Here is a 12,947-nt window from a genome sequence, read left to right on the forward strand (position 1 = left end):
TTGTCCGATGTCCCGCATTTGATTGACATTCGCCGTTCTAGCTTGAATGTTGAGGTCAAGAGCTTGCCAACCTGTCATCATTCTTGTTGCCTTTGTTATATCCTACTGGCACGAAACAGCACACGCTACCGTGATGTTCTTTTACGCTAAATATGATGGAAAGTATCACAATAAAAAAAGTAATTACAGCTACAGAAAGTCTGGGAAAGTCTCTTCTCATGTGTAAAGCCAGTGAAATCATATCATATATTGGAATACGCTAATATTTCTTCTTTTCTTAGAGTTACATAGAGATTAAATTGAAGTCTAAACCACCTCTCAGCATTGTGGTCCCCGCATTGTCCCACACAAACCTACTATTCGTCCCATATTTGGCCCATTGGCACCCGGTCACCCTCCACTTACACCATTCTCCTGTTGAAAATATTCCGTTCCACAACAAACCTGTCTTCATCCACACCTAAAAACAGTTTCAAAATGCTACACTTTTCACTTTTGTGTGAGTAACAATTGCTGGAAACTATAGTCAGCATCTGTTTTTCACTATCAAACCAATTATGAACTATGAAACTATATTTGTGTGTGCCATTTGTAAAGATATAGGGTAGCCCATTCACAGAGAGAGAGAACGCCTCACTGACGGCAAATAGTGAAATGGAACGATGCTGCAAAACACAGAGGCAATGATGTGCACTGAAAGTGATAGTGAGGGTTGGAAAGGGGGAGAACGAGGAGGGAAGGAATCATAAACGAGCTGAGAGGGAGACGCAGAATGTGAGATGAGGAAGACCGAACAACGTCGCATACTCATGCAGTATGAATAACATCTAATCCTCCTATTCACACACATATTCAAATACACCACATTATCACCATTCATCTCCCTCTGCACCTCTCTTCCCACAATACAAACATCTCAATAAGAGTACAGGCTCCAATAACACATTCCAGCTACGTTTCAACTCCAGAACCAATGAGGGCCAATGACATCCCGTCTCAACGCTCACAAGTGTTCTTAGTCGTGGTGCTGATCGGCCCGGCTGTGTGAACATAGCATTGTCATCTGTCTGTATTTGAAAACTCATCAAATATTAACAGATACATTAGCACAAGAGCTCCCTTCATGCTCTCTGCTCAGCATGATGAAGACGCGGCGTTTGGTAAATGGGTCGCGGTTTCCATCCAGACAGCAGACTCGTTCTATGCGGTCTGGATGCTGGAATTAATAGAGACGAGGCGCTTATTTGTTTCCTTTGAGGTTCTGTGTGAGGCGTTCTAACATCACAAAATCATCGCCTCATTAATTTTGATACATATTTGTACTAGGCTATTTCTTTCAAAGCAGGCAGGCTACACTGTGGACCCAAGTTGAATCGTTAAATCTCTGTTATGTGTTTGGGGGGTTTCCCTTTCCTGTGAGTTATAAAGGTTTAGTGCATGTAAATGGTCTGCAAAGACTAAAATCCCAAAGTTCCCTCCAGAGGCAGTTTCTCTCCCACACACTCCCCCCCCCCCCCCCTCCCCTCACCGAAACGCCTCGATTGGACGCCTTTGTTTACTTCTGTAACATTATAGGCCAAGGGGCGGGACATCTCTAAGCAGTTGAAGACTCACAACAGAGCCGGCCAGCTAACCAGTCAGAGCAGACTGGGCTCTGGTTTCAGACAGAGGGTGAAAAGAGGTGCTGCAGCACAGACAGTATGAGAAAGATAAAGAGCTTTTTGAACATTAAAGCACAAAATACAAATTTGAACCTGAAACATGTAATAATATATACTCTTTAATATACTCAATGGGTTTGAAGTGGCACTTTGTCTCCTCCTTAATGTGATTATGTCAGACTGGACATATTTAAAAAAAGAAAATCGCAGATTGACATTGGCAACAATGAGTCATTACTCTACCTTGATGCTGAACAAAAAGTAGAAGATGTTTTATTGTAACCAGCTGAGTATTAGGGAAGCACTACCTGTTTAATTATTGATACGGTTTTTCACTTATTTCACAAGTTCCTTATACATTGCATGCTACCCCACACGTACACATTGAAAGCAGGGGTATTCCACTAATTTAATATTGTACTTCCATCAATTTCCGAACGTCAAACAAATCAATGCAGCAGCGTCCGAAGAGTTCCAACTTATAAGTCCTTCTACACTTCAGATAATTCAAAAGTGTTGCCTGCCAAACCCCGACCCCCTAAAGACTATCCTTGCCTAGTTTGTGAACACAGGTTTTGTTTAAAAGAACAACCACATTTTTAGTGACTGAAGATACACTTCAATTGGGGAAGAAGTTGTTGGGGCACAACCACTTTTAATCAGTGTTGTGCTAGTTACTGTAAAGGTCTTTAATGACATCCACTTAAACACAGACAGTGGCAGAACTTCAGTGTGAGTATTATTAGATCTCAGTGCTGCGTTTGACACTGTTGACCACTAGCATATTACTAGACCGACTGGAAAACTGGGTGGGACTTTCGGAAACAGTTCTGAATTGGTTTGAATCCTACTTAAAGGACAGAAACAACTTTGTTTCTATAGGTAAATACACATCTGAGTTGACGAATATGACATGTGGGGTTCCTCAAGGCTCCATCTTGGGGCCTCTTCTCTTTAACATCTACATGCTACCACTGGCTCAGATAATGAAGAACAACAAAATAAGTTACCATAGCTATGCAGATGACACACAAATGTACGTAACAATTTCACCAGGAGACTATTCTCCAGTTAAAACACTGAGTAAGTGCATTGAACAAATCAATGACTGGATGTGTCAGAACTTTCTCCAATTAAACAAAGATAAAACTGAGGTAATGGTTTTTGGAGCCAAGTCAGAACGTATAAAAGTTAGCACTGAGCTTCAGTGTGCAATGTTCAAAACAACAGATAAAGCCAGAAATCTAGGTGTAGTCATGGACTCTGACCTGAGTTTCAACAGTCACATTAAAACTGTTACTAAATCAGCCTACTATCACCTAAAGAATATATCTAGGATTAAAAGACTAATGTCACAGCAGGATTTGGAAAAACTTGTCCATGCTTTTATCTTCAGTAGACTCGACTACTGCAATGGTGTCTTCACAGGTCTCACTAAAAAATCTATTAGGAAGCTGCAGCTGATTCAGAACGCCGCTGCTCGAGTCCTCACTAACACCAAGAAAGTGGATCACATCACTCCAGTTCTGAAGTCTTTACACTGGCTTCCTGTGTGTCAAAGAATACATTTCAAAATACTGCTGCTGGTTTATAAAGCACTGAATGGTTTAGGCCCAAAATACATTTCTGACCTCCTGCTAAATTATGAACCATCCAGATCTCTCAGGTCTTCAGGGACTGGTCAGCTTTCTGTCCCCAGAGTCAGAACTAAACATGGAGAAGCAGCGTTCAGTTATTATGCTCCAAATATCTGGAACAAACTCCCAGAAACCTGCAGGTCCGCTGCAACTCTGACTACTTTTAAATCCAGGCTGAAGACTTTTCTTTTTGTCGCTGCTTTTAATTGAACTATTCATATCTTAGACTGCACTGTAACTTTTATCCATGTACTTTTTTTTTCTTTTAATGTTTAATTGACTGCACTGTAACTTTTATCCATGTATTTTTTCTTTTAATGTTTATTTTATTAGCTTTTCTTTTTAATGACTGATTTTAAATGCCATTTTCTTAATCTCTTTCATTTTTTGTAAAGCACTTTGAATTGCCTTGTGTTGAAAAGTGCTATATAAATAAACTTGCCTTGCCTTGCCTTGCCTTGCCTACTGAAAACCAGTAACTAGTTACATTAGTAGTTACTTCATTTCAAAAGTAACTCCGTTACTTCACTAGTTACCTATACCCAAAAGTAATGCGTTACTGTGGCAAGTAACGTTTTAGTTACTTTACAAGAGGGTTCCCATTAATGCCCTTAGCCTTCATTTCAGTACTGTTATTGCATTGGAGAATAATACAATCTGTTGATCAACTTGACATGCATTATATGCAATCTGGATTGCTTCGATATTAGCTGGCTTTCCATTTTTGTATATTCTTTCTCCAGGTAGTTGGAAAAAGATTTCCGTCCCATATGCCGTGTGCCACCCGGACATGCTATCATGCTAACTAGCTCCCTGAAAGCGGGTGACTCCACTGTAGCAATAGCCTGCATGTGTTCTACAACATACCGTGCAATGGCTTTATCGACTTTTCCCTGGCTAGCAGTCCCTTGGTTAAAATCCAGCCGCTGTTGCTTAGGTGGAGGTGGAGTGGCGTCGGCTGAGTCTCTGTGGTCTTAGCTACTAGCTTCGTCCCAGCATGTTGTTTTTGCAGATGTTTTAAGAGATTTGAATGACTGGTTTGGGCAGTAGATAGGATCTTTGACCCGCCAGGACACAACTTACATTTAACTAAAACGTTCTTTTCTTTGTGCTCGACAAAAGTGAAATAGTGAGAATATCTCCAGGTGGAGAAACTAGACTTGAGCTCCGCCACCGCCGCCATGATAGTCTTGTTAGTAAACAACACAAACACGCCCACAGCCCGTCTCCGCATGTGACACAGGAAGTATCTAAGTACATTTACTCAAGTACTGTACTTAAGTACAGTTCTCATCTCTGTTCGCCTGGCTGTTGACTATATAAAAAAAACTAACGGAGTAACGCACCATGTAGTAACGGTAACTGAGTTACTGAATTTAAAAAGTAATGCGTTAGAGTAATAGTTACTGCCAAAAGTAACGGCGTTACAGTAACAGTTAGTCCCAACACTGCTTTTAATACACACTATTTGTTACCTTCAAAAAAGAAAGTAACACTGTGGAGGTGAGGGCTTTATAGCGTCAGGAAGCAACAGGGGTTTAATGGAAACGTGATTTTAATTTCGAGAAACATTAGTGCTAATCGAACCACTTGTGAGAAATGGAGGCTCCCTGTCATCCCAAACATGATCTCATTTGTTACAGTGATTATATTAAGGCATGACAGTTCATTAGACAATGAGATACAATGATGCTTTAAAATTACAATGAAACACCCATTGCTCATTTGGGCAAACACAGGCATACACACAAGTAGGGTTATCTAAAAAGTCAGATTTGTCATAAATACACACACGGCTTCACCGTTATTTAAGTGACTTCTCACCTTTCTCAAGTGTATGCTCAAGCTTTCTATAGACTCGACACTTAAGTCAAATGTCAGTAGACAGAAGAGAAGTCATCAGACTGAAGTACAGCTCCATTAACGGCCAATCTGGAAGTTGAGTAGCTATGAATATGGAATCATATCTGGTGCTCATTGCTTATGACTGCAATCAAATATAAAACTTGTTTAGCTGTAAGAGCCTATACGCATCCGTTGTATGACTCTATTACGACTCTCTCCAAACTTCTGCTAACAGTAACACACTATTTCTCATCACCTGATCTAAGTTTATGGTATTTATTACAGAAATAAAGTGTCGATTTTTTTCTAATGACCTTCCTGAACTACTTCTCCTAACTTTGACTGCACTATGCAAATAAAGTTCTGTACTTATGACCTTATTCCAGACTTAAGGGAATGTATTTTAGAGTCAAAACAACACAATAAATAACATATGGAGTATAGAATATGTATATCCATCAAATTAATATGCCTGAAAGACTGTCAATGTTTTAATATATGCTAACGGATTATAAAACGTCTCCTAACTCAGCCAGAAAGGAGTTACTTCTGAAACTGAAGCAGCTAGCTAGATTTCATCATTATGTGCACCTGCGCTTTTTCTACTGTCTTCTGTGAAAAAAAGTGCCTCAGATAAGTACCCTCCCACCCCCCTTTAATGAGACTAATCATATTCACCTTAATTGCCTAAATTAATTTCAGGTGTAGAGATAACTGAACCGAAGAACTGCTTCGTTTGGAGGCAGTTTGACACAACGATGACTGTCGACAATAAATGAACACTTTTAAAGGTCCCCTATTATAGTGTTTTTCATTACTTTATTATAGATCTCAGATATATACAAACATGTCTCTGATTGGCTGAAACACCAAACAGATCATTGCAGCATTACTCATAATCCCCTCTGTTTCAGTCCTGTTTCCAAAGTGCTGATTCTCTGTCTGTTACTTCAGATGAAAATAAGGAGCCCCTCCCCACGCCCCTCTGAGAGACATTTGGTTACAAAGAACTCAATGGTGCTCTAGGAGGAGATTCAGGTGATAAGGGGGGGGGGGGGGGTTACCTTGGTTGCTGATTGGCTAATGGTTACACAAGACAAAACATCGTTATGACATCATAAAGTGGCCAAAATCTGATCAGCTCATTTTCAGACAGGTTTTTATAGAAATGGATCAAAAAGAGAGAGAATCTTTGTTCCTGAAACTTTCAGAGTCTCTTTCCACAGAGGGGACACATGTTGATGTAGAAGAGACACGAAGAAGAGGGGACACATGTTGATGTAGAAGAGACATGAAGAAGAGGGGACACATGTTGATGTAGAAGAGACATGGAGAAGAGGGGACACATGTTGATGTAGAAGAGACATGAAGAAGAGGGGACACATGTTGATGAAGAAGAGACATGAAGAAGAGGGGACACATGTTGATGTAGAAGAGACATGAAGAAGAGGGGACACATGTTGATGAAGAAGAGATATGAAGAAGAGGGGACACATGTTGATGTAGAAGAGACATAAAGAAGAGGGGACACATGTTGATGTAGAAGAGATATGAAGAAGAGGGGACACATGTTGATGTAGAAGAGACATGAAGAAGAGGGGACACATGTTGATGTAGAAGAGACGTGAACAAGTGGGGACACATGTTGATGAAGAAGAGATATGAAGAAGAGGGGACACATGTTGATGTAGAAGAGACGTGAACAAGTGGGGACACATGTTGATGTAGAAGAGACACGAAGAAGAGGGGACACATGTTGATGTATACAAGCAGAGATGGCAAAAGTACACACATCCTTTAATCAAGTAGAAGTACAGATACTCGTGTTTAAAAATACTCCGGTGAAAGTAGAAGTACTGACTAAACTTCTTTACTCAAGTCAAAGTAAAGAGGCTTTGAAATGTACTTCAGTAAAAAGTACCCATAACTAGTAGCTGTTTTAAAGAGTACCTGACCTCCCTTTATATGAATAGAACAATAATGTCGTTGTTAGCTAATGAATGTTTCCATGCTGAACAACGGCAACATGACAACGTTTCCATTGGTCCCTCTTCTTTAGAGAAGACCAGGAAATGATGGATACACGGATCGTGTTCAAATCAATAGGCACGCAATGACTCTAAAGAATAATGATCACGCATCAAACACACATTCAAACTAAAGGAACCAGCTGTTTGGAAAATGAGAGAAGTAGAAAGTACAGGTATTTGTGTTTAACATGTAAGAAGTAGAAAGTACAGGTATTTGAGTTCAACATGTAAGAAGTAGAAAGTACAGGTATTTGTGTTCAACATGTAAGAAGTGGAAAGTACAGGTATTTGTGTTCAACATGTAAGAAGTAGAAAGTACAGGTATTTGAGTTCAACATGTAAGAAGTAGAAAGTACAGGTATTTGTGTTCAACGTGTAAGAAGTAGAAAGTACAGGTATTTGTGTTCAACATGTAAGAAGTAGAAAGTACAGGTATTTGTGTCAACATGTAAGAAGTAGAAAGTACAGGTATTTGTGTTCAACATGTGAGAAGTAGAAAGTACAGGTATTTGTGTTCAACATGTGAGTAGTAGAAAGTACAGGTATTTGTGTTCAACATGTAAGAAGTAGAAAGTACAGGTATTTGTGTTCAACATGTGAGAAGTAGAAAGTACAGGTATTTGTGTTCAACATGTAAGAAGTAGAAAGTACAGGTATTTGTGTTCAACATGTAAGAAGTAGAAAGTACAGGTATTTGGGTTCAACATGTAAGAAGTAGAAAGTACAGGTATTTGGGTTCAACATGTAAGAAGTAGAAAGTACAGGTATTTGTGTTCAACATGTAAGAAGTCAAAGTAAAAAGTCGTCAGAAAAATAAGTCGTGGAGTAAAGTACTGATACCAGAAAAATGTACTTAAGTACAGTAACGAAGTATTTGTACTCCACTACTTCCCACCTCTGAATAAAATATATGAAAAAGTGGATTTTGCATAATAGGTGACCTTTAAATTAAAACAAATCTATTTGAGTTGACTTTGAGCCTCTGTTCTCCACACTAGGTAACATCAGGAACACGGAGAAGCTGAGTTTCGACCGGCAGCAGCAGTTTGAGATCCAGGTGACGGCGTGGGACTGCGGGCAGAAGAGAGCGCTGCACAGCGTGCCGGTCCACATCAACGTCAAGCCCGTCTGCAAACCTGGCTGGCAAGGTGGGACCAATCACATTCATGCAGTGATTCCATGCATTTCTGACTGAGCAACAGCCAGAAACACAGATGCAATTATTTGTGCACGACTGCTTACGTTTGTTAAAGTCATAATCACTTTTAATATGCACTTTTTGTAATTGCAAATTGACTTTGGCAACAATGAGTCATTACTCTACCTTGATGCTAACCATAAAGTAGATTAATTGTGCCTGTAACCAGCTGATTTTGAAGAGGGAAGAACTACCTGTTTGATTATTGATAAGACATTACACAGATGTAGCATTGCACCATTAGAGGTTCCTTATGCATTGCATGCTACCCCAGAGGTACACATTGAAAGCAGCCATCCTTTAAAGGGGTATCCCAGCAATTTAATATTGCACTTCTTCTAGAAAGTGCGGGACTTTCAAAAAGCAATGCAGCAGAGTCCAAAGTGTTTAATACACACTATTTGTTACCTTCAAAAAAGAAAGTAACACTGGAGGGTTAGGGCTTTATAGCGTCAGGAAGCAACAGGGGTTTAATGGAAACGTGGTTTTAATTTCGAGAAACATTAGTGCTAATCGAACCACTTGTGAGAAATGGAGGCTACCTGTCATCCCAAACATGATCTCATTTGTTACAGTGATTATATTAAGGCATGACAGTTCATTAGACAATGAGATACAATGATGCTTTAAAATTACAATGAAACACCCATTGCTCATTTGGGCAAACACAGGCATACACACAAGTGGGGTTATCTAAAAAGTCAGATTTGTCATAAATACACACACGGCTTTACCGTTATTTATGTGACTTCTCACCTTTCTCAAGTGTATGCTCAAGCTTTCTATAGACTCGACACTTAAGTCATATGTCAGTAGACAGAAGAGAAGTAATCAGACTGAAGTACAGCTCCATTAACAGCCAATCTGAAAGTTGAGTAGCTATGAATATGGAATAATATCTGAAATATGCCCTTAATGGAATCCTGGAATCAAGGGCGCCGGAAGCGGGGGGGCCAGGGGGCCATTGCCCCCCCCCCCCACTTTACAGCCCTGCCCCACATTTTCACAGCAGCGGATGCCGCGGAACACTGTACAAATCCCGTTTCAATAATTCCCCTCTACAGAACGCCATCTGATCTAGCTGTGTATATCTTTGTTATTTTGTATTGTTATATTCAATCTCATTAGCTACAGGCATTTTTTAAGCTTGTAAAGGGAAGATGACAGCTCTCACTCGCCACTCTGCTCTTCCACAGCGCCGCTTCCCCTCCCTCCGCTGACATTATGAATGTAAGGCATAGTAATCATAGATAACACCGCAGGGTCCGTTACAGTTTGTTTTCATCTGATTTCAAATAAACAAAGTCTTGGCTTTCAGAATATTAAACTTGTTTCGGCAAATTCAGATAATAAATACAACTTTGAAGCTTCGGCATAATTACAAGCGGAGAACGGAGTAACTTGACGTCACAGCAAGCATAACAACAGCCGGTGTTTCTCGTGAGGGTTTTCCCCGGGAAACAAACACAATACACACACACACACACACACACACACACACACACACACACACACACTCGCGAGCTTCCCCCAGACCAGTAATCCAAACGAAAATATCTTCCCTCCGTTACTACTTTGATCATTTGCTAATAATCAATCAGATCGATCCAGAGAAGAGGAAACTTTGAAGGCATTTTTCTCAAAATGATGACTCGGTGACAGTCATTATATAATGTGACATATTTAGCTTAATATTTGGAGAACAACAACAATCCTGATATCATTAGAAAGCTAGGAATCTCCTCTTTCCAGCAGTGTATACAACTCAAAATGTGTCTTCGGATCAATGCGACTGATTTCGATGGAGCAGGTCACTTTGCATTAGGTAAAATACAGCAGGCAGACATAACAGGAAGAATATGTACATTTTAATCCAATCAAATAGGACATTGTCACACCATTCAAATGTATCCATGTACATTACAACCAATAACAAAGCTTAGATGTGTTTATTTGTTACGTTGTTTACGTTATGTGTTACGTTGTTCAGTGTGTGTCAGCCGTTAACCTAGATAGATACACTTGCAAACATGTCAGAAGAACCGGCGCATAAGAAAACAATATATAGTCAAACTAAGCTGAAATTCAACAACTTGAATGTCACATCCCTGACATCCACAACTCCGGAGTCTGGTCCTTAAACCATAGAACCACCTCCGGAGCCTGGTCCTTCAACCATAGAACCAGCGCAGCCAGATGAACCCCAGCAGCAGCTCTGCGGCCGCAGAGGCTGTCAAAACAGCCGCCGCCGGCATCGTTGAACCGAAACAGGCTGGTTCCGACTGCATGGAGGTTTGTTGTCGGGACATTGTGACGGGCAAATAAAAGCTTATTTGGGCAAAGAGAAGGTAGGCCTACTTCAATGCAGAATGGTACAAAAACAGAGAGTGGTTAATTATTTGCAAAACCACTAAACGAGCCTTCTGTGAAATATGCAGATGTGCTGCTGTCAAACGGCTTGTAACTTTCTCCAAATGTGGAGATAACAGCTTTGTAAATACCGAGTTAATAACTGGAACTTTTCACAGAGCTTACTTCAGTCAAACACCAGTCAACATTCAGCTTGTCAAACAAGAGCGTAGCAGGAACAAAGAAGAGATGGAATGATGTGTGGGCTGGTCTGTATAGTTTAATGTACAGGAAAGGAGTGAGCAGAGGGTTGAGTTGTCCATTCTTGTTCTGTTTTCTCTGACTATCTTCCTCCTGAAGACCCTCTCAGACTTTCATTTGCTCGCGCTACTAAAGAGACACGTTACCGTAGAAACCAAATAATGGTGTAGCTGTATTGAAGTCCGAGTGGAAACAGTAATATTTGGTGCGTTATGTTCAAATCAGATTAAGTCAGAAATCGGGAGAAATGCGGGATAAATATGACCCCGGGAGGAAAACGGGAGTCTCGATCCCGCGAAAATCGGGAGGGTTGGCAAGTATGTCACATACACACGCACTTTTTGGACCCCCCACTTCTGAAATGAATCCGGCGCCACTGCCTGGAATCACATTCATTCAGTGATTCCAGGCCGCTCTGACTGAGCAACAGCCAGAAACACAGATGCAATTGTTCGTGCTCGACTGCTTAAGTTTGTACAATGAGCGCCTGGCTGTATTTTACAGCCTGGGCACACGGATGCAGCATGAAGTCAGAGCTGTGTGTGTGGACAGGAACACAGGTGGGCTTATTTACAGGGCTTTACTTCAGTGTCTGCTCTCACCTCCGAGTGTGTGGTAGTTTATTGTTCTCTCTGTGCTTATCACTTTTTACACCTGCCTTTCTATATTTCTGGATCTCTCTTCCTTCCTGTTGTGACCCTCTCCCTCTGAATCTCTTCCTCACCTTCCTCCCGGAGGAATTGGTCTCTCAAGTTTAGCTGGTGTGATCAACGGCACTTTACCAAGAACACCGTGACACAGCCAACACGGCTCTTAGCACATCAGAAAGCAGTCATGGCAGCCTTAACAAGGAGTAGAGTAATGCAAAGACAAGTGTCTGCGGTGAGTGCTACAGCAACACAAACAGCGCTTGGGAAAACTGGACATGTTATTTACACCTGTCAGAGAGGGCAGAAGTACACACATCCTTTACTTAAGTGGAAGTACAGATACTGGTGTTTAAAAATACTCCGGTAAAAGTAGAAGTACTGACTAAACTTCTTTACTCAAGTCAAAGTAAAGAGGCTTTGAAATGTACTTCAGTAAAAAGTACCCATAACTAGCAGCTGCTTTAAAGAGTACCTGACCTCCCTTTATATGAATAGAACAATAATGTCATTGTTAGCTAATGAATGTTTCCATGCTGAACAACGGCAACATGACAACGTTTCCATTGGTCCCTCTTCTTTAGAGAAGACCAGGAAATGATGGATACACGGATCGTGTTCAAATCAATAGGCACGCAATGACTCTAACGAATAATGATCACGCACCAAACACACATTCAGACTAAAGGAACCAGCTGTTTGGAAAATGAGAGAAGTAGAAAGTACAGGTATTTGAGTTCAACATGTAAGAAGTAGAAAGTACAGGTATTTGTGTTCAACATGTAAGAAGTAGAAAGTACAGGTATTTGTGTTCAACATGTAAGAAGTAGAAAGTACAGGTATTTGTGTTCAACATGTAAGAAGTAGAAAGTACATGTATTTGTGTTCAACATGTAAGAAGTAGAAAGTACAGGTATTTGTGTTCAACATGTAAGAAGTAGAAAGTACAGGTATTTGTGTTCAACATGTAAGAAGTAGAAAGTACAGGTATTTGAGTTCAACATGTAAGAAGTAGAAAGTACATGTATTTGTGTTCAACATGTAAGAAGTAGAAAGTACAGGTATTTGAGTTCAACATGTAAGAAGTAGAAAGTACATGTATTTGTGTTCAACATGTAAGAAGTAGAAAGTACAGGTATTTGTGTTCAACATGTAAGAAGTAGAAAGTACAGGTATTTGTGTTCAACATGTAAGAAGTAGAAAGTACAGGTATTTGGGTTCAACATATGAGAAGTAGAAAGTACAGGTATTTGTGTTCAACATGTAAGAAGTAGAAAGTACAGGTATTTGAGTTCAACATGTGAGAAGTAGAAAGTACA

General features: G+C 40.3%; 1 protein-coding gene across 1 annotated transcript in view; it reads left to right on the top strand.

Annotated features, from left to right (window-relative positions):
• Positions 1–12,947, top strand: part of LOC117536199 (calsyntenin-2-like) — a gene marked incomplete at its 5' end in the record, with an annotated part of 180,449 nt that overhangs the window by 27,269 nt on the left and 140,233 nt on the right. Inside the window, one exon of the mRNA XM_034200966.1 lies at positions 8,172–8,321. Within this exon, the coding sequence (XP_034056857.1) occupies positions 8,172–8,321 (150 nt within the window). The remainder of the gene's footprint in view (positions 1–8,171; positions 8,322–12,947) is intronic.

Source organism: Gymnodraco acuticeps, unplaced genomic scaffold (genome assembly GCF_902827175.1).
Source record: "Gymnodraco acuticeps unplaced genomic scaffold, fGymAcu1.1, whole genome shotgun sequence".
Lineage (NCBI taxonomy): Eukaryota > Metazoa > Chordata > Actinopteri > Perciformes > Bathydraconidae > Gymnodraco > Gymnodraco acuticeps.